An 18,847-nucleotide genomic window follows, 5' to 3' on the forward strand; every position below is an offset into this window, starting at 1 on the left:
GACAGACCTAAATATGAGAAGAGCCGGTCTCGGTTTGGTTCAATCAAGTATTTATTTAGAAGCAATGAAAAGGTATGAAAAGTTACAGCAAAGCAATGGGCACCAGCAGCCGCTCCCAGTCTCTCTCCTCCTCTGATAGTTGCTGGGATAGATCTTCAGTTCATGACAGTTTAGAAAAAGGTACACACAAGCCTTGACTCGGCGACGCCTTGTGGGTCATAGTGTTGTTCATTGGAGTCAGAATATTGTGTTCCTGCTCCTGATCGACTGTATGTTCTGTTTGTGTAAACATTCAAAACAACTAAACCTAAACAACGCCACTGGGTCTGTCCCCCAGAACTTATCAGACCTTTTATCAAGACAGTTGTGAGACTGACCAGCGTAGTGACGCACACACATCTCTAGCTAACTTCAAGATTTAACACTAAGCAGCAAAGGTTATTATAAACCATTTGTGTGAAAGCCCAAACTGCTCCTGCTTTATTGTTTAGAGTACCGTTCCATAAACATCTTCACAGTCACACAGAACAGCTAAAATCCCAACAGATCCAGACGCTGTGGCTTCACTTTTGGGCTCCGTCATGTCGTCCATCTTTGTTCAGTCTATCGGTGCAAACCAGTGTCTGTCTTTCCCACAGGCCCTAAATGCAGCAGCTGCAGTGGGCGTGGTCCACCTGAGAAATCCAGGAAGTGAAGCCTCACGTGACCTCAGCAGCGTCTCAGTGAGACAGTTTGTGAAACTTCACCTGGACAGGTAAGAGACAGACAGATCTCTGGACAGGTCTCTGGACCCCTCTGTGCAGTGTGTGTGTCTGTGTGTGAGTCTTTGAGGGAGTGTGTGTGTGAGTCTCTGAGGGAGTGTGTGTGAGGAAGTGGTTTGAAAGTGGAGCCTAAATTAAGGTGTGTGTGTTCTGTGTGCTCTTCCTCTGTTTGTGGGTGAGGTGGTTTCAGCCATCTTTGTTTTTAAACTAGTAAACTTGTGATAATCTTTAAATCAAACCTCAGGATTGTTTTTTATCAGTAGCATCGTCTGAGAGGTTTGAATCTGTCGCTGCTCTTCAGTGTTGTGTATCTTCAGTAACATCAGGTTCTGTGGAGCAGCTCAAACTTCAGTTGGTTGTGTTTGAACTGACCTGAGATCAGATGGTTCCAGTAGAAGCTTTGTTTCCTGTGAGTGAGAAGGTTTCATGAACCTGTTGTTGAAGCTTCTGAACCAGTTTCCTGCACCAGAGCAGAATCAGGACCTAAGAAGAGTTCCAGGGTTGAAGACACAGACTCAACATCAAGTGTCCTAACAGACTTTAGACGTGTGAGACGTTTAAACCCTGTGAGTCACTGGTTTCACTGGTTTTAATGGGTAACGGACACACTCACCTCCATGGTAAAGTCACCAGTTGAAGTTTGAATAGTAACACGAGCGTCATCGAGCAGCTTTAACCAACATAGTGTGAAAACTAACAAACCCTTAGTCTCACTAATGAACTTGAACCACGAGCTGAAGCTAAACTACAGCAACTATAAACTGACCAGTGTCTCAAACTGTTAACTAATCAAACTACAAACACACAACTAAATGTCAACTGGAAATAATCGATGCTAACGATACAATCTAATGACTCATCCCTTGTGTTCCTCACACTTCACTCTCTGAGTCGGAGGTTTTGCACTGAAACTGTATCTCAGTGTTTAATGACTGTAGTTGAGTTAGATTTTACTCATTATGTACATTTCTTTAGAGTTTTGCAGTATTTATATTATGTATACTTCAAACTGCTTGTGTTAAATTTCATCTTCCAGTTTTTTCTTAGCAATGAAAAAGACGCCGTTATCGTCAAACATTGAAGATTCAAGAATCAGTTCCGGCCCCGAGTTACTAAAGTTACTGAAGTTAGAATATAAAGAGTCGGGAGCTTCCATCCTGGTCTTCTGACATCGTCTGGTTTGGTCTGTGCAGCAGCGATCGTGGGGCGGAGCCATGTGGTCGAGGTCCCATTGATTACAGTGCTCAACCAATCAGTAGTCAGTCTCAGCTGTCAATCATCACGTCTCAGCCTTTTCAGCCTATCATCAAATAACTTTTTTACACCAAACTGATCAGAAACACTTGAACAAACTTCAGTGAGAGAAGAACAACCTGCATCTTTTTATTATGATTTATGTTTTCGCAGTGTTTCCTCTTGGATTGTTTTAGCTGTGTGTGTGTGTGGGGGGGGGGGGTCACGTGACCTTATATGAATCTGGAAAAATGAACTATGTCCAGGGAAGATGTCCTGTGTTCCAGGTCCCATCTGGAGGTGGAGTGTATGAGCTACACTGCAGCCAGCCACCAGGGGGCGAGCCAGCTGATTGCACTTCCCATGTTGTCCATCTTATTTCCTGTGTGTTGCTTGTGTGTTTGTGTTTGAGCCTCTAACGTTGTGTCGTGCACAGAGCGATCCGTCCACAGCTCTATGGATCCTTCTGTCTCTGTCTGGTCACGTAGTCGCTCTGTGGTGTGCAGAGGGAGTGTAGGAGGAGCAGAGGTTGCTCTACCGGTCCCCCCCCCGCCTCTGGGCCTGGGAGGGGCTGAGACACACATGTGAATCACTGACTGTCTGTGTGGTAACTGACCTGATCACCGCAAATATCAATATCAGTCGATATCAGCCTCAGCAGTGACTTCCCAACACACGGCCGGCACGGGGGAGAAGTTTGACCAGATATCATTTCTAATTTTGAGAACAGACGCACAGTGAGTCCCGGCCAGTTTGACCTTCGACCTTCTCAGAATTAATGATTTCTTCTGGATTTCATGTTCATTGAGATCATCATCCACTTTGAGTCTAAAGAGAGATTTTGGCCCAAATGCTCAAAAGTGGTCAGAAGTCATATTTCCTTGTGAAAACAAACCTTTACTCGTGTGGATGATTTGTTTTGATGCTTGAAATTAATTCACCAAAGTCTTTGCCTCCTAAAGGTTGTGGAAGATATGAATCAAATTATAGATTTATAGAAAATATAGAATCAATCAATTTCTGTTTTCTTAGCAAGGTGTGACCTCCTCTGTTGTTTACCCTCAAGAGTCAAACTCTCAACTACACACACAGGAACCTCGGGGGGGGGGGTCACGAGTCAGGAGTCCTCTCCCGGGACGGACTGACGTGTCCACTGGTTCCAGTTCAGGACGTGTCCTCCTCTGAAGCTCCCAGTTCCACAGTCGTGAACTCGTTGTTCTGACTTTTGTGTTTTTTAGATCATAAGTGAGAATGTGGAAAAACATAGACGCTGGAAATAACATGTTGAGAGAAAAGGATCCGGTGTAACAGACATGAAGACTTAACATTAATCCTCCGTCTGTATTTGAGACATGACGTGTTGACGTGTTGACGTGTTGACTTGTTGACGTGTTGACGTGTTGACGTGTTGACATTAAAAGCTTCTGTTTAGAGCAGATTGTGAAACGACGTGCTCTGGTGAAACTACAAACCTGTTGTTCTGACTTGAGATGAGGTTCGTGTGAACTTCTCCAATAATTCCGACACCTCATGAAGCAGAACTAAGTCTTTGACTCAGTGTTGTGAAGTGAGTCAGTGGTTCAGGAGAGTGTGATGAGTTGGAGTATTGTCCGTCCTGTAGTGAGTGTTTGTGCGTCTCAGTCACGTATGTGTGTCTCTTTTGAACGTGTTTGCAGTTTCCAGAGGACGGACATGAATGTGGGACAGAATGTTGTAGTAAATAGTTTCTGTGCTGCTGATCTCTGAGCAGGTCTGAACACGCCCCCCCCCCCCACCCCCCCCCCGCCCTCTGTCGTCAGACCTGTCCGACTGCTCCGCCTGCAGAGCTCCAGCTCCACCATGAAGATTTTAAAGTTCCTCAACAAGACGTCAAGATTAAAAGTTGATATTTAAAATGAGGCTGCTGTGAGACCTCCTGCCAGTAGGTGGCGGTAAACCTCCCTCCTCTGGCTGAGTTTGTAGAAACAGATTTAATCTTTCCAGGAACGTTTCCGTTGATCTGCCTCTGACGACTGACTCTGTATTTTTCATCTGTTCGTCTTCAGCCCTTGACTCCAGACCTGTGACCTCTGACCTCCCCCCCCCATCGTCCTGTGCTCATTCCTGCAGTGACGTAAAGTGAGACTCCGCCCACACATGTCTGGAGTTTTATTTCACTCGTCTTCGATTCTGAAATCAGAATCTCTACCCTGTTATTGTTTTAATGACATTGTGCATCTTTCGTTGCCTCCATAGTTCAGCCATGAGGTGGCGCTCTTCTTGTGGTCCTCCTCCCCTCCTCCTCCTCCTCCTCCTCTCTTTCCTCACCCTCTTGGTCGGGAGAGAAACGGTGTCAGGATTCAGGATCTGCTCGTACAACGTGGAGAAGCTCAACATCGACAAGGCTTCAAACTACAGACTGGTCCAAACTCTGTCCAGGGTAACACACACACACACACACACACAGACACACACGTACACACACACACAGGAACATTCAGCTTGTCTATTCAGACCCACAGGGCTGTCTCCGGCCACCAGGGGGCGATCCAGGAGATTTGACTTTAGTGGAGCTGTCAGGTCGACCATCTTTATTTATTTCTATGACGCAGTCTGAGAACAACTATGGTCGACAAAGATTTTGTAATAAAGACGAGAGCGTTCACTGTCCTCGGAAAAGTAGAAGCTTTGACCCCAGTGCTCAGAAAGGAGTTGATCATCTGCTTGTTGTATGAACTCCTCCTCTCCGCCTGTAGGTGGTGTACCGCTGTGACATCTGTCTCCTGCAGGACGTGGTCGATCCCGACGGGAGAGTGGTGAAGAAGCTGCTGTCGTCCATCAACAGGTGAAGAAGTGAAAACTCTGCAGAAAGATTTCAAGACGTTTATCAACAGGAAACTTGAGGTCAAAGGTCACAGCTCGTTTTCAATCATCATGAAGCTGATCAGGTTGAGTCACAGATTCTGATGAGGGAACGTTTACACAATCCTTTGAGGTCACATGTCACATCAGAGGAGGAATCAAGATGTTCAGTCTCATCAGCTCCTCGTGATCCTCAGGACTTTGAAAAGATTGTGTGAGAAACTGAGTCTGTTGTGAAGAAACAACCACAGACAGAACCACAGACAGAAGCCTCTTCAGTGGAGGAGGACATGTTTGGTCACAAGACCACGCCCACACAAGTTTCTCACAACCAATCAGATTGGTTCAAGATTTGACATCCAGAAGGAGGTTGAGACGTCAGCAGCACGGAAACACAACCACGACCTGGGTGACCCACAACAGACACTGACACTGACACAAGCAGAGAGAGTCACTGTGGTCGGTTCTTCAAGTTCTCACCTGAACACAAATATTATTTTATTCTTTTTGGATCCTCCAAGAACCGACACATTCAAAAGACTAGCATCCATCTCTGATGGCTGACCAGTGCAGTGTGGCAACGTCCGCCTCCACTGGGGGCTACACAACAACAGACACACACCAGCCAACAGCAGACACACACCATCCAACAACAGACACACATCAGCCAACAACAGACCCACAACAGACACACACCAGCCAACAGCAGACACACACCCTCCAACAGCAGACACTCACCAGCCAACAACAGACACACATCAGCCAACAACAGACACACATCAGCCAACAACAGACACACAACAGACACACACCAGCCAACAACAGCCACACACCATCCAACAACAGTCACACACCATCCAACAACAGACACACACCAGCCAACAGCAGACACACACCATCCAACAACAGACACACATCAGCCAACAACAGACCCACAACAGACACACACCAGCCAACAGCAGACACACACCCTCCAACAGCAGACACACATCAGCCAACAACAGACACACATCAGCCAACAACAGACACACAACAGACACACACCAGCCAACAACAGCCACACACCATCCAACAACAGTCACACACCATCCAACAACAGACACACACCAGTCAACAACAGACACACACCAGCCAACAACAGACACACCCCAGCCAACAACAGACACGCACCAGCCAACAACAGACACACACCAGCCAACAACAGCCACACACCAGCCAACAACAGACACACACCAGCCAACAACAGACACACACCAGCCAACAACAGCCAACAACAGACACACATCAGCCACACACCAGCCAACAACAGCCACACAACATCCAACAACAGCCACACAACATCCAACAACAGCCACACAACATCCAACAACAGCCACACACCATCCAACAACAGACACACAGCAGCCAACAACAGACACACAGCAGCCAACAACAGACACACAACAGCCAACAACAGACACACACCAGCCAACAACAGATACACACCAGCCAACAACAGCAACACATCAGCCAACAACAGACACACCCCAGCCGCACACCAGCCGCACCCCAGCCACACACGGTTGTAGTTGTGTTTCTGTTGTGTGGCTGTTGTGAATGTGTTGTTAATGTGCATGTGCATGTGTGCGACGTCTTGGCCACTGTAGAGCTCCGCTGAGTACGTGTTCTACTTTCTGGTTAATTCCTAAAATTGTGTTTGTGTAAAATCAGCCGCTCTCAGTCGTGGATGTTTTTGATCCGATGGTGAAACGTGTTTTTTGCATCGTCCCGACAGTTGATTCATAAAATCAAACATGTCTGGTTTTAAAAGGACAGATGAAGATATAAAACATGATTCAGCTTCATAAGTGACGTCTGATGTTTTCACTATCTGAATGTTGACGTAAGGATTCACAGGTGAACTCACACAGTCGCTCCATCACTGTCTCTTAATCCATCTGGTGACCATCATGTGTCTGCTCTCTGCTCCAACAGGGAATCTCACAGGTACAGTGGATTTTATCCCTTTGTAGAATATTAATCAAAATCAACTCTAATCACCCCTTCACTAATCCTGTCTGTAAGAAGGTAACTCTCTGTTAACAGGTAACTTTCTGTTAACAGGTAACTCTCTGTTAACAGGTAACTCTCTGTTAACAGGTAACTCTCTGTTAACAGGTAACTCTCTGTTAACAGGAAGTGTGTCACTGTGTCAGACTCGGTATCGACAGGTTCTTCAGTTGAATGTTTGTTAAATGTCAAACAGACAGAAACATCCCAGAGACTCTAAAGAGGAAAGGTCCAAGCAGCCGGTGCTAGTGCGACCTCTAGTGGTCGTAAACATCAAACCTGAACTAATCCTAAAGTTAAGGAAGTTGGAATGTTTATTTAAATAGAAATGTAAAAAAAGGAGACTGTGTGTTTTTATCAGAAGTTATTGTCTGAGCTTGTTGTGGATGATGTTGTTGACCAGTGGAGTAATGAGCCTTGATGCTGCCAGGGGGCGCCACACTGACCACTGTTATAAACTGACTGTTGTCTTCAGATTTTTTTTTATTGAAAATCTTATTATGTTAATGATTATTCGCAACTTGTAATAACAGTAACAGTCTAAGATAATTGTGATGATGCACTCTTCTAGTCACACAGTGATGAAGTCATGAATCATGTAGAGAAATCAATGCTTTGATCATGGAATCATAACTCTCTGAACCGGAGATGAAATGTGAGGTGGCTGCTCTTCAGTCTGAGTACCTGTCACTCTGGATCTGCTGTGAATGAGAGTGCCCCCCCACTACTGCCATAGATTCAATTGATTCTGTGAGAGACACTGATCACACGACTGATCCAGGGTCTGCATCGTGGCTGTTTGCAAACAGACAACGTGTTGTCATCAGCGTAGCAGTGAAGATGAGCGTCATGTGACCTACATGTTTACACAGACCAGTAGTGCACCAGTACCACGCCCTGTGGGACGCCTCATTTAACACCAGGGAATTAAAACCCAAACCAATGACCAAACAAACTCATCCACTATTGTTAATAATTGGATAAATATTGATTTGCAACAGGAACCTGAGTCATAGTGACACTGATGCCATTCTGTGACTTTCTCTTTTTAAAGAAATCTTTTAACCCTGATTCATTGATTCCTTGATTCCTTGATTCATTGATTCATTGATTCATGATTCATTGATTCATTAATTCATGATTCATTGATTCATTGATTCATTGATTCATTAATTCATTGATTCATTGATTCGCTCGGCAGCTTTGTCTCTAACGTCTCATCTCAAATTGTTGGTGAATAATTAATTTACATTCTGTGGTGGTTGGTGTCTGATCTGGTTTCCTGAGTGAAAACATGGGAGTTCCAACCTAACTGCACGTCTGTGATCATTGTCATCATCATAACCATCTGTTTGTGTTGTGAACCGTGCTTGTTGTGCATGTGTGGGTCGTAAAGCCGATCCTGCTCAGGGGCTGTGTTGGGAGCAAACTGAGGACAGACACAGTGGTGGGAGACGCAAACGTTCAAATCTTAAATCCTACTTGAGTAAAATTACTTATCAGTGAAATGTACACAGGATAACTAGTATTAAAATGTTCCCTGTGGTATTTATACTTCATCTGTACAGACAGCTTTTGAAAGATTCTATTGTTGGTGTCCAGTCACTCAGAACTTGGATGTAAAGAAAAGTTCAAATTCACTTTTATTCTTTATTTTCTTTCTTTAGTTTATGTTGCGACAATAAATCCTCAAATTTAAAATGTATAAAACCTGATGTGAAGATCTGAGACGAGGACTCGTCCCTGTTTCAGTCCCCTGACCCTGAATCAGTGTCTCACCTCCACTGAGGGAACAGGAGCTGATCTGGAGCTGATCTGGGGCCGATCGGACTCTGGTTGGATTATTTGTGACAGTGTGTCTTTGTGTGTGTGTTGTGTTGAGGTATGGCAACTACGTCTACCAGTCAGTGTCCAGCAAAGGTCTTGGACGGTCTGCGGTCGACAAGAGGAAGTTCGTCTTCCTCTACAGGTGAGAAGACACAGATCTGCATTTCCACTTTAATTCTCCTGTAGGAAGGAGGAGGTGATGGAGCAGGGACCAGGACGAGACGAGGGGGGGGACCTGAGAGACAGTCGCACACGTACAGGGAAACATGACGGACAAACAAAGCTGTGTCCTGTCAGAGGACAGATCAACTGTTACTGGTTTCTTCTTCCTCTGCTGCTGGAGGATCCACCATGTTGTTCCTGAGCCTGTCCCTGTGTGCTTCCAGGAAAGAGACGGTGACCGTGATGGACCAGCACCAGTACGAGACCGAACCCCCGACCTTCGCCAGGGGACCGTTAGCGGTTGAGTTCAGGAGCCGGACGACACGTCAGTGAACACAACACACACTTGATTCCTCTTCGTGACACAACGTATAAAATAGAGCGACTCACTTCTCCCTTCATTCTTCCTCCTGTTCTTCTTCTCCCGCCTCGTCCCCTCCGTCCTCCCTGTCCCACAGTGATGAAGGATTTCATTCTGGTGCCCGTCCACACGGACCCGCTGAAGGCCGTCCAGGAGATCGACCACCTGTACGACGTCTTTCAGGAAGTCAGTGAGAAGTGGAACAACGAGGTGAGGGGGGGGGGGGGGACCGGACTGTTCACCTGAGAGGACATCAGCAGCGTCCGTCCTGAACCTGAGACACAACGTCTGCAAAACTGAAATCAGTGTTTGACTTTGTGTTCTCGTGTGTGTGTGTGTTTGTGTGTGTGTGTGTGTGTGTAGAATGTGATGTTCCTGGGAGATTTTCAGGCCGCCTGCGCCCACATGACCCGACTCAACAAGAAGAAGATCAGACTGTTCACCAACTTAAACTTCACTTGGCTGATCGGAGACAAAGTGGACACGACCGTCTCCGAAGAGACCAACTGTGCATATGACAGGTGTGTGTTCCTGTACTTATGTCTTTGTGGGGACCATTCTAAGCATAGACCCTACAAAGTGGGGTCATCTTGACCGGCCCTCACTTCTTCAATGACTGTTTGAGGGTTAGGTTCGAGTTAAGCCTTTAGTTGTGATGGTTAAAGTTAGGGTAAGGGAATAGGGAATGCATGATGCCAATGTGTGTCCTCACAAAGTACACACATGTTTGTGTGCTGAAAGTGTTATTGTTGTATTTAGAGTTTTCCTCTGTTTGTCTCAGGATCGTGGTTCATGGGAAATCTTTCCTGAAGGCGATCAGTCCGATGTCGGCGAAGGTCTACGACTTCGGAAAGGAGCTGAAACTCAGCATTTCTAAGGTTTGTTTATAATTATTGACCTTTGACCTGTTCACCATTTTTATTTGACTCTTATTGTGAAGGCCCAGGTTTGTATGTGCTGCTGCTTCTGGTTTCATCAAAGCACAAGATGGACGACCGACACCAGATGGCAGCTTTGTATCTGAGATATTTGACTTCATGTTGTGCAAAGTAAAGACACGTTGTCCATATTTATAAACAGTCACTGATTGTCTATATACACAGGATCTGATCGTCTCTTTACACAATAAACACCTGTGCTCTTGTCCAACAGGTGAGGGATATGAGCGACCACTACCCCCTGGAGGTGGAACTAAAGAGCTCCGCCCTCGTGAGGAGCTCCGCCCTGCTCCTCAAGGCCACGCCCCTACTGACCCTCCTCAGTGCCTCTGCTTTCGTCCACTTCTTCCTGTGATCGTACAGTTTTCACGTTATTCAGACGAACGCAGCTTTTCTAACGGATACATTTATTTAAGTCACGTGACCAAAGTAAATCTGACATCGGAAAAACCAGAAAAAAAAAAGGTTTTCATCATATCGAGATTAAAGATGTTTTTATGATGTTTGGATTTAAATTGCAATCCCACATTATTTACCAGATCGGTCCAGATGTCAGAGCATCATCTCATGGTCCCTGAGTTTATTACAATATAATGAATATTATGATTCAGAGAAAACTGAGTGGAGCAGTATTTTTGTTATGGCTACTGTGAGCTCTCGTCCACAGCACCACCTACTGGTGGAGGCCTTTCATCACAGTTTGACAGCTAACCGTCCCCTCCTGAATGTACGTGTGTACAGTTTATGACGCATCGTATAAATAAGTGTATTTCCATTTTTGTATCAGGTGAATCTGTCTGTTTTCTTTTTTTAAAGATCTAATGTGATCATTTCTCATCGTCTGTTCGTCTCTGCACAGAAACTGATGTAAATAGGTTTGGAAAATGAGATTTATGGTTTTTAATGTTTAGTAAAGTTTTGTATGTTGAAGTTCGTGTTATTGTTATCTTTTACTAAATCAACTATTTGTCATAGAAAGTAAATATACACACAAACACACACACGCCTGAGACTGACTCCTGATTGGTCGATGTGTCTGTGACCACTGCTGCACAGACTCTGACTTTGACTCCAAATGATATCATTGGTGCGTGATGATGTCGGACATCTTTATTTACAGTCTATAGTTTCACCACGAGGCGCCGACATGGAACTTACTTACTTGGTTTTGTATTTTAATTTCTGGCAATTTATATTTTTAATCACTACAATTCAAGTGCTGTGGTTAATATTAAATTAGATTTATTAATAAGCTTTGTAAATAGTTAATTTACAGATTCAAATTATTAAAAATACTCTTAATTCTGAGGTGTTGCAAAAAATATACTTTTACTTCAAGTAGGTTTTGATAATTATACTGTTGTACTTTTACTTGTGAAGGAGTACTGCTACTGTGGAGCAGTGCTTTACTCCACCCGACCGGGTGAGGGCGCTGCTGCGGCTCAACAGGTGGAGACTCACCTGAAGCGAGGAAGAGGAGCGACTTCCGAGCAGCAAAGATCGTCTAATAGTGCAAGAGATGACTCACTACGTGCCCAACACTGACTGTCAGTGATGTTCCTGGTTTAACTTCAACCAGCTGATGTTCAGACACAAGTGACACGTAGAAGTGAGACCTGTCGGTTCTCAGGAGAAAAACTATATGTGAACTAAACTGTTATTTGTGCTGGAGGTTTAATATGAGCTGAAACGACCGATAAGATGATCCACACGAAATTAAACTATTTAATGTTTTAACTTTTGCAGGTTCTGACAGGAAGCCGCTCTCTGTGACTCTCCTACTACTCTGATAGCTGCTAAGCAAAATGTTCTCTTCATGAAAGGCCTTGACACAGCTGATGCCATGTGGGCCATTGAAGAAAGGAATATGATGTTCCTGCTATATCCAAACAATGTCCTGTTAATGTAAACATTAGGATCCTCGAAACCAAAACAACGAAACAAAACAATGTCAACAAAGTCCCTCTGTCCGACCTCCAGAACTTATCAGACAGCTGCATGAAATATATGTGATGAGAATGAATCTAGGGGAATAATGGTTTAATACCAAAAGTTAGAATTCAGAACAATTATAAGATTCATTATTAACACTATGCAGCAAGGGTTATTTATAAATCATTTGTATAAAGGCCTTATATCTGGCCCAACCTGCTCAAGGCCCCCCCTCCTGCATTTATTGAAAATAGTACAGTCCGACCCAAGAAAAGTGAGAGTTTTTGAAACATTTAATCAAACTTAACATTCAGTGAGTTTTACTGTTGTTTAACATAAAGATCAGTGAATAATGATAGTGTGAAAAGAGACATCGAACTGAAATATGCTCATTATGTCATGATATATATTGATTATAATATTAATTCATCTGTTTTTTGTTCAGGTTTTGGATCTTTAAAACAAAGTTTCATGATTCGTGATGAAGTAAACACAAATGATAACATACATTCAAATGATATCAATAAGCAAACTGTAGATAGACAGACAGATGCCTTATTGATCCAGTATCACTAATAACAGTCGAACACAGAGCATAAGAATAATAAATGTATTGAAGTGGTCGCAGAGACAGAATCTTTTTTTATATTTGTCTGATTCTCTTGTGTGAAACGATCCCTCGGTGTTGTTCATGGTCCTGTGAATCTGCAGCGGAGTGAGCCGTCCTGTGTGCTGCCTCCTCTGTGCGTAAGGAAACGTGGCCTTACCCGGACCGAGCAGCCTCAGCAGCAGCAGCGGCCTCAGATGAAGCAGGAGCCCGCAGACCTCAGTCTCCAGCCGCCCCTCCGTCTCCAGCTCAGCTCCACCCCGTCTCTCGACCACCATGTCTGAGGCACAAACAGCCCCGGCCTCGGTCCCGGAGGCCGCCGCCGCCGCGGTGCTGGAGGCCCTGAACTCCACCGACTCCAACGGGACCGAAGCGCTCAACGCGACGGCGAAGTTCGTGGCCACCCCGGAGGGCACGGCGCTGGCGTACGTCAGCCTGGTGCTCATGGCGCTGCTGCCCATCTTCTTCGGAGCCCTGCGCTCCGTCAGCTGCTCCAAGTCCAAGGTAAGCACCGGCTGCCCCGCACAGCGCACCGGGCTCCCGGTGTCACCGCAGCCCGGCTGCCGCTGCCCCGCACCGGAGAGCTAGCTCAGCTAGCAACTAGCTAACGGTTCGTTCAGCGAAATGTTAAATTAACGAGTCAAAAGTGGAACATTGATAAAATCTGTCATATTAAACATCTCAAATCGTAGAGTCTCTGAAGAGCTCATCTTCAGGACACAACCGGAAACCACAGGTTTTCATTTAACGGTGATGCTAACATTCTAACGAGCTCCGGACAGTCTCCAGCTGTTAGCATCTCTGTTGTGTGATGCGTTCACGGGTCCTGTTGTTCTCCGGTGTTTTCACGGTCCCGATCACAGCTGCTCCAGATGTTTGTTTGCAGTCCGAGACTCTCCGTTCAGGCAACACTCCCCCTACGCACACACATCACTCACTACACACACACAACACACACGCGCACACAAACACAGACAGTTGGTATCAAAGTTAATACAAATAATAATATTAAGTGTTAGTCACGTTTATTGACGTTGTTGACAAGATGATTGACACCAGCTGGACACACTCGCGTCAAGTGTGTGTACCTGAGAGACACGTGTACAACATCCAGGTTATTTGCACTGTTGCAATAACTGAGTGTTTTTTAAGGGGGGGGGGGGGTTGATGGCGTAGACATGCGCAGTTGTTCTCTTTTACAGTTAAAATGAAACCCTCCCACATCCTGCAGCTGCTGCTCAGTGACTCGGGAACAAACTGTTCACATGAAACTGAGAAGACGCAGAAAGAAGCGAATAAGGATCTGAGCTCAGATGGACTTCATGTTCGTAGACAGTCGTCTGTATAACGAGGAAGACTGATGAGTCAGTCTCAGCTGTCAATCATCACGTCTCAGCCCAGTTTTACATCATCAAATAACTCATTAAAACCAAACGGATCAGAAACGCTTGAACAAACATCTTTGTAATAAAAACGACCTGAAGCCTGAAGCCGTCTTGAGAAGCATCTCTTGGAATTCAACCTTTTTAGTTTGGTTCCTTTGGCCACCAGGGGGTGATAGAGACACTTTGGCTTCACTCGTCTTCTGTCTCTCTGTGTGACGTTAGATCAGATGTCAGGTGTGAACGTGTTCCAGGTTAAAACATGTGGACCAGAGTCAGGCGTGGTGTTAGCTGTGATGTCGTGGGTTCGAGTCCCGCTCCTCCGCTGCTCGTCTTCCTGCTTCTTTCTCTCCATCTAACAGATTAATAATATTCACTGTTTGTCTCGACGCTCAGTCCCGATGATTCAGCCTCGATCATCTGGATGTTTTGTTTGGCTCCTGCTGCCGATCGTCCTCTTTCTCACAGATCTGATCCTCCCTCTCTCTCCCTGTCTGTGCTCATCTGTCTGTCCGTCCATCCTGTCTGTCTGTCGCTGTGTCTGTAGGAGCTCGGTGACAATGATAACGATTCTGGGTTCAGAGTGAGTATGAGATCCTCCGAGAGCAGCAAGTACACACCTGCTGCACACAGTGTGTTCACAACACTAACACATCCTAACACGGGGCCTTTGTCATGGGGATTATGAACTAACCTGCTTTGCTCAAGGACACGCCGTCAGTGGTGGAGGTTTAGATGAGTCGGGTTCGAATGTTCTTGTTTGAGTCCGGCTGATGTGAACATTTCTGATGCTGATATATTTAATGTTTGAGATGGTCCACAGATATAATGACTAATGACCTTATTCACAATAAAACATTATTTAGAATATCCCCTTGTGTTCCTGTTTACACCTGGTGTGGTTTCTGTGATCTCACGCAGACTCACACTGAGTTCAGGTGTGAACGCCTCAGATCAGATCGGGATCCGATCACGCCTCGTCTCCTCTAATCTGTCCTCTGCCACTTGTCCCCCCCACTAACTGGTTGAGCTGTTTGTTGTCTTTGATTCAGTTTTACAAGTCAACTCACTTTGAGTCTCCGTCACTCACCACAGGGATCTTCTCCTCGTCTCCTCGTCTCCTTGTTTCCTCTCCTCCTCGTCTCCTCCCTTTCTCTCCTCTCCTCTCCCTCCCTCTGTCCTGTCCCAGTTTCTGTCTCCGGGGAGTGGACGGAGGAGAATTTAGCTGGAAGTGACTCTGAGGGACGTCTGTCAATGTGCTTCAGTAGCTTTATGTCTGTATTTAACATGTTGTGTAGTTGGTGTTTGTGCAGCAGCAGCAGGTTGTCGGGTCCGACTCGTTCACAACAACAGGAACATGTGGGGATCATTCAGGCGAGGGGCGGAGCCTGGGTAGTGACGGGTTGGAAACGCCATCAACACGAGCACTTGTCACGAGGAGGCTGCAGGACAACTGACTCGTTTTGTGTTGTCACAGACAGACTGAGACAGCTTGTTGTGTGTTTGTGTCTTGAGTTTATTTCGTCAGTTTAATCCCCGTCTGTTTCTCTGTGGCTTCTCCATAAGAAACATCCACCACCTTAAGATTTCCAAACCTCATCACTGGGACCTTTCCTCCCAGTCCCAGTCTGTACACATAGTCCCACCATCACGTCTCCACCCTCACCCCGTCTCCTCAGGGCAGATGGATAAACGTGGATTAGATGCATTGTGTCAACTCAGCCTCTGTTACTCAAACCCAGATTTAACACTTTGTCTTGGGATGAAGACCTGTGAATAGATAACACCAGTGATGAGTAGTGGTGTGGATTTGAGAGGATTTTAAAATGTCTTAGGATCAGAAGAGAAACAGTAGGTGGCGCTATGAGCCATGTTCAACACATAAATATAGATAAATAAACTGAATTCTTTAAATTCCTTCAGTGAAGCTGATAAAACTCATAAACACAACTAGTAGTTTTACTTTGTTTATCACAGATACTTGTACAGAATAATTTACGAACTAAACACTAGAAGATGCTTAAAGTTTAATAAATTTTTTAAAATGTTCTCTCTGCATTTATCTCCTGTTTTTGTCTTTTCTCCCAGAATGCATCAGAAATGCCAGAAACCATCACCAGTCGTGATGCGGCGCGGTTTCCCATCATCGCCAGCTGCACCTTGTTTGGCCTCTACCTCTTTTTCAAGGTAATTGGGGTTTCCCCAGCCCTCCTGCAGGGGCCTTATGCTTGACTCCCTGTCCTCCTCACGTTCGCTCTTTCACGTCCACGTGTCTCCACCAGGTGTTTTCTCAGGAGTACATCAACATGCTGCTGTCCTTGTACTTCTTCGTGCTGGGCGTCCTGGCTCTGTCTCACACTATGAGGTTAAGCAACACACAAAGTTACACACATGTGCGTTGTGAAATATCAGACTTTTAGGAAAACGAGCCCAGAAGCTTGTGTGGACTTCTTCCCTGAAGATTTGAGCTTCCTCTGTGTTTGTGTCCCTCAGTCCTCTGATGTCCAGAATCTTTCCCACGTCGATACCAAACAAACAGTTTCAGCTGCTGTTCACTCAGGGCTCCGGAGACAACAAGGAGGGTGAGACCCCGGCCTCCTCACCGCTGCTCTGCAGGAACAACTTCAACCTGAGATCAATATCATGTCAGATTTAAATCAGACTCACGTTTCTCACTTTATCTTTCTGCAGAAATCGTCAACTATGAGTTTGACACCAAGAACCTGGTGTGTCTGGTGATCAGCAGCGTGGTCGGAGTCTGGTACGTGCTCAAGAAGGTAACGTCTCAGAGGTCAAAGGTCAAATCACAGTGATGAGGGTAAAATAGGCTCAACTAGAATCGAGACCAATATTCAGGAGGGAACAAATTCTGATATTTCATAAATATTTTAATGACAATCAATCGTAAGATGTCTGTTCTGCTTTGTTCTGTCAAATAAAAGTTTTGATATCAATTTATACTGAAGGACTCTAGTCTGGAGTCCGTGATGTCATAGCCATATACTGTGACCTCACATCCAATAGCCTCTGTTTTGTGACATCACAGCACTGGATAGCCAACAACCTGTTCGGCCTGGCCTTCGCCCTGAACGGCGTGGAGCTGCTGCACCTGAACAACGTGAGCACCGGCTGCATCCTGCTCTGGGGCCTGTTCGTCTACGACGTGTTCTGGGTCAGTGGATCGCTGGGAACTGGGATGTGAGTCACATGGTCACAGGTCACATGACCATAAAGTTTGATTTGAGTTTAACTTCTCCACAGGTGTTCGGGACCAACGTCATGGTGACGGTCGCCAAGTCCTTTGAAGCACCAATCAAACGTGAGTGTGTGAGACGGGGGCGTGTCATCTGATCTCCCTGCACGGATCAGTCCAGTCTCTCTGATGCTGTCCCCCCCCCCCCCCCAGTGGTGTTTCCTCAGGATCTGCTGGAGAAAGGTCTCGGTGCCAGTAACTTCGCCATGCTGGGGCTGGGAGACATCGTCATCCCTGGAATCTTCATCGCTCTGCTGCTGCGCTTCGACGTCAGGTAACGCGAGGCCCCGCCCCCTTCTTATCCACGTTAACGTCTTCCCGTCGCCGTGTGGTTTAATAAAGTTTTATTCAAACTGCAGCCTGAAGAAGAACAGCAAGACGTATTTCTACGCCAGCTTCCTGGCCTACATCTTTGGACTGGGCCTCACCATCTTCGTCATGCACACCTTTAAACACGCACAGGTATGATCTCTGCAGCCAATCAGAATCCACGACCCCCCCCCACATGAACACTGGTCTCACTCGTCTTTGCTCCCGTGTCCCAGCCCGCTCTGCTCTACCTGGTCCCGGCCTGCGTCGGCTTCCCCGTCGTCGTGGCTCTGATCAAAGGAGAGCTCACCGAGATGTTCAGGTGAGTGACCGTCACATGACCAGGGTCCTGCTAATCTCATTGGTTTGGTTTTATTCATCTGCACAAGGTTTATTTTTAAATAGTTTGAGGAGAATAAAATAATTTGTTTCATGAATGATCCAAGGACCATAGGAAAGTTTAAAATCGGACAAATCCTTTTAATTTTAATACGTTTTTACAGTTTCTCGATACAATCATGTAGTTTTGAGGATTTTATTTTATTTTTAAAGAAAATATTTTAAAAAAATGTTTAATCCTTCCGACAGGTTTTGTTTTTCAAAGAGTAAAATTTTCAGAAAAATAACAAAATGAGGCCGAATCGTTTGCTCAGATTCCTGAAACATCAGTAAAGAGTTTTCATTCTGTGAAAAAAGATGCGTCTGTTTGAAACGATGTCACCGTCACTGACCACACGATCATGCTTCCTCTCTGTGGCCACGAGGGCAGAGCGGAGTTCTGACGGCATCGAACATGGTGACGGTCGAGCCGGGTGACAAAATGAACGCCTTGAGAAAGAAGCTGCAAACGGAGAAACCATGAAATCTGATGGAACTGCTCAGTTTCAGAACACGTGCACGAATATGGATGAAAAGAGGAAAAGAAGGATTCGTCCGTTTACGTATATTTAATATATTCAGGAAACGCAGAAAGGAGGAGAAGGAGGAGAAGGAGGAGAAGGAGGAGGAGAAGTTCACAGCCACGATTTCACCAGTTAATTATCTGTCCTATGAAAAACCGCGGCTTTTAAATTGTGTCTTAAACTAGAGGTGGAAAACTTTACATCAGATGTTTTGGGAGCTCGTCTCATCTCTTCATCCTCTGTGACGTCCTTCTCCTCCATCGCACATCGTCTCCTTCTCTTCCCCCCAT

The 18,847-nt window shown here is 45.5% G+C and overlaps 2 protein-coding genes across 9 annotated transcripts in view; both read left to right on the forward strand.

Moving 5' to 3' along the window:
- hm13 (histocompatibility (minor) 13) overlaps positions 1–18,847 on the forward strand; it is a 79,467-nt gene that overhangs the window by 57,214 nt on the left and 3,406 nt on the right. For 2 of the 5 annotated variants that reach the window (XM_053425894.1, XM_053425897.1), the window contains exons 1-10: positions 12,973–13,215; positions 16,182–16,280; positions 16,376–16,458; positions 16,587–16,675; positions 16,785–16,870; positions 17,140–17,265; positions 17,355–17,412; positions 17,500–17,620; positions 17,706–17,808; positions 17,892–17,977. In XM_053425894.1, coding sequence (XP_053281869.1) covers positions 12,988–13,215; positions 16,182–16,280; positions 16,376–16,458; positions 16,587–16,675; positions 16,785–16,870; positions 17,140–17,265; positions 17,355–17,412; positions 17,500–17,620; positions 17,706–17,808; positions 17,892–17,977 — 1,079 coding nt within the window. In that variant the 5' untranslated portion in view covers positions 12,973–12,987. Of the gene's footprint in view, positions 1–12,972; positions 13,216–14,640; positions 14,677–16,181; positions 16,281–16,375; positions 16,459–16,586; positions 16,676–16,784; positions 16,871–17,139; positions 17,266–17,354; positions 17,413–17,499; positions 17,621–17,705; positions 17,809–17,891; positions 17,978–18,847 lie in introns of those variants that run through there. The other 3 variants (XM_053425896.1, XM_053425893.1, XM_053425895.1) reach the window with 3 other exon arrangements.
- Positions 672–11,102, forward strand: LOC128443137 (deoxyribonuclease gamma). Of its 4 annotated transcripts, none has more exons than XM_053425901.1 (11): positions 672–754; positions 4,040–4,112; positions 4,230–4,413; positions 4,730–4,818; positions 6,810–6,821; positions 8,767–8,853; positions 9,098–9,198; positions 9,332–9,444; positions 9,598–9,755; positions 10,016–10,112; positions 10,387–11,102. In XM_053425901.1, the coding sequence occupies exons 3-11, from the start codon at positions 4,237–4,239 to the stop codon at positions 10,525–10,527; spliced, it is 975 nt and encodes a 324-aa protein (XP_053281876.1). In that variant the 5' UTR covers positions 672–754; positions 4,040–4,112; positions 4,230–4,236; the 3' UTR covers positions 10,528–11,102. The 4 variants fall into 4 exon arrangements, with proteins under 4 accessions (XP_053281876.1, XP_053281879.1, XP_053281878.1 ...); XM_053425902.1 differs by lacking the exon at positions 672–754 and adding an exon at positions 2,608–2,731; XM_053425904.1 differs by lacking the exon at positions 6,810–6,821.

The sequence above is a fragment of the Pleuronectes platessa genome, chromosome 6 (assembly GCF_947347685.1).
Source record: "Pleuronectes platessa chromosome 6, fPlePla1.1, whole genome shotgun sequence".
Lineage (NCBI taxonomy): Eukaryota > Metazoa > Chordata > Actinopteri > Pleuronectiformes > Pleuronectidae > Pleuronectes > Pleuronectes platessa.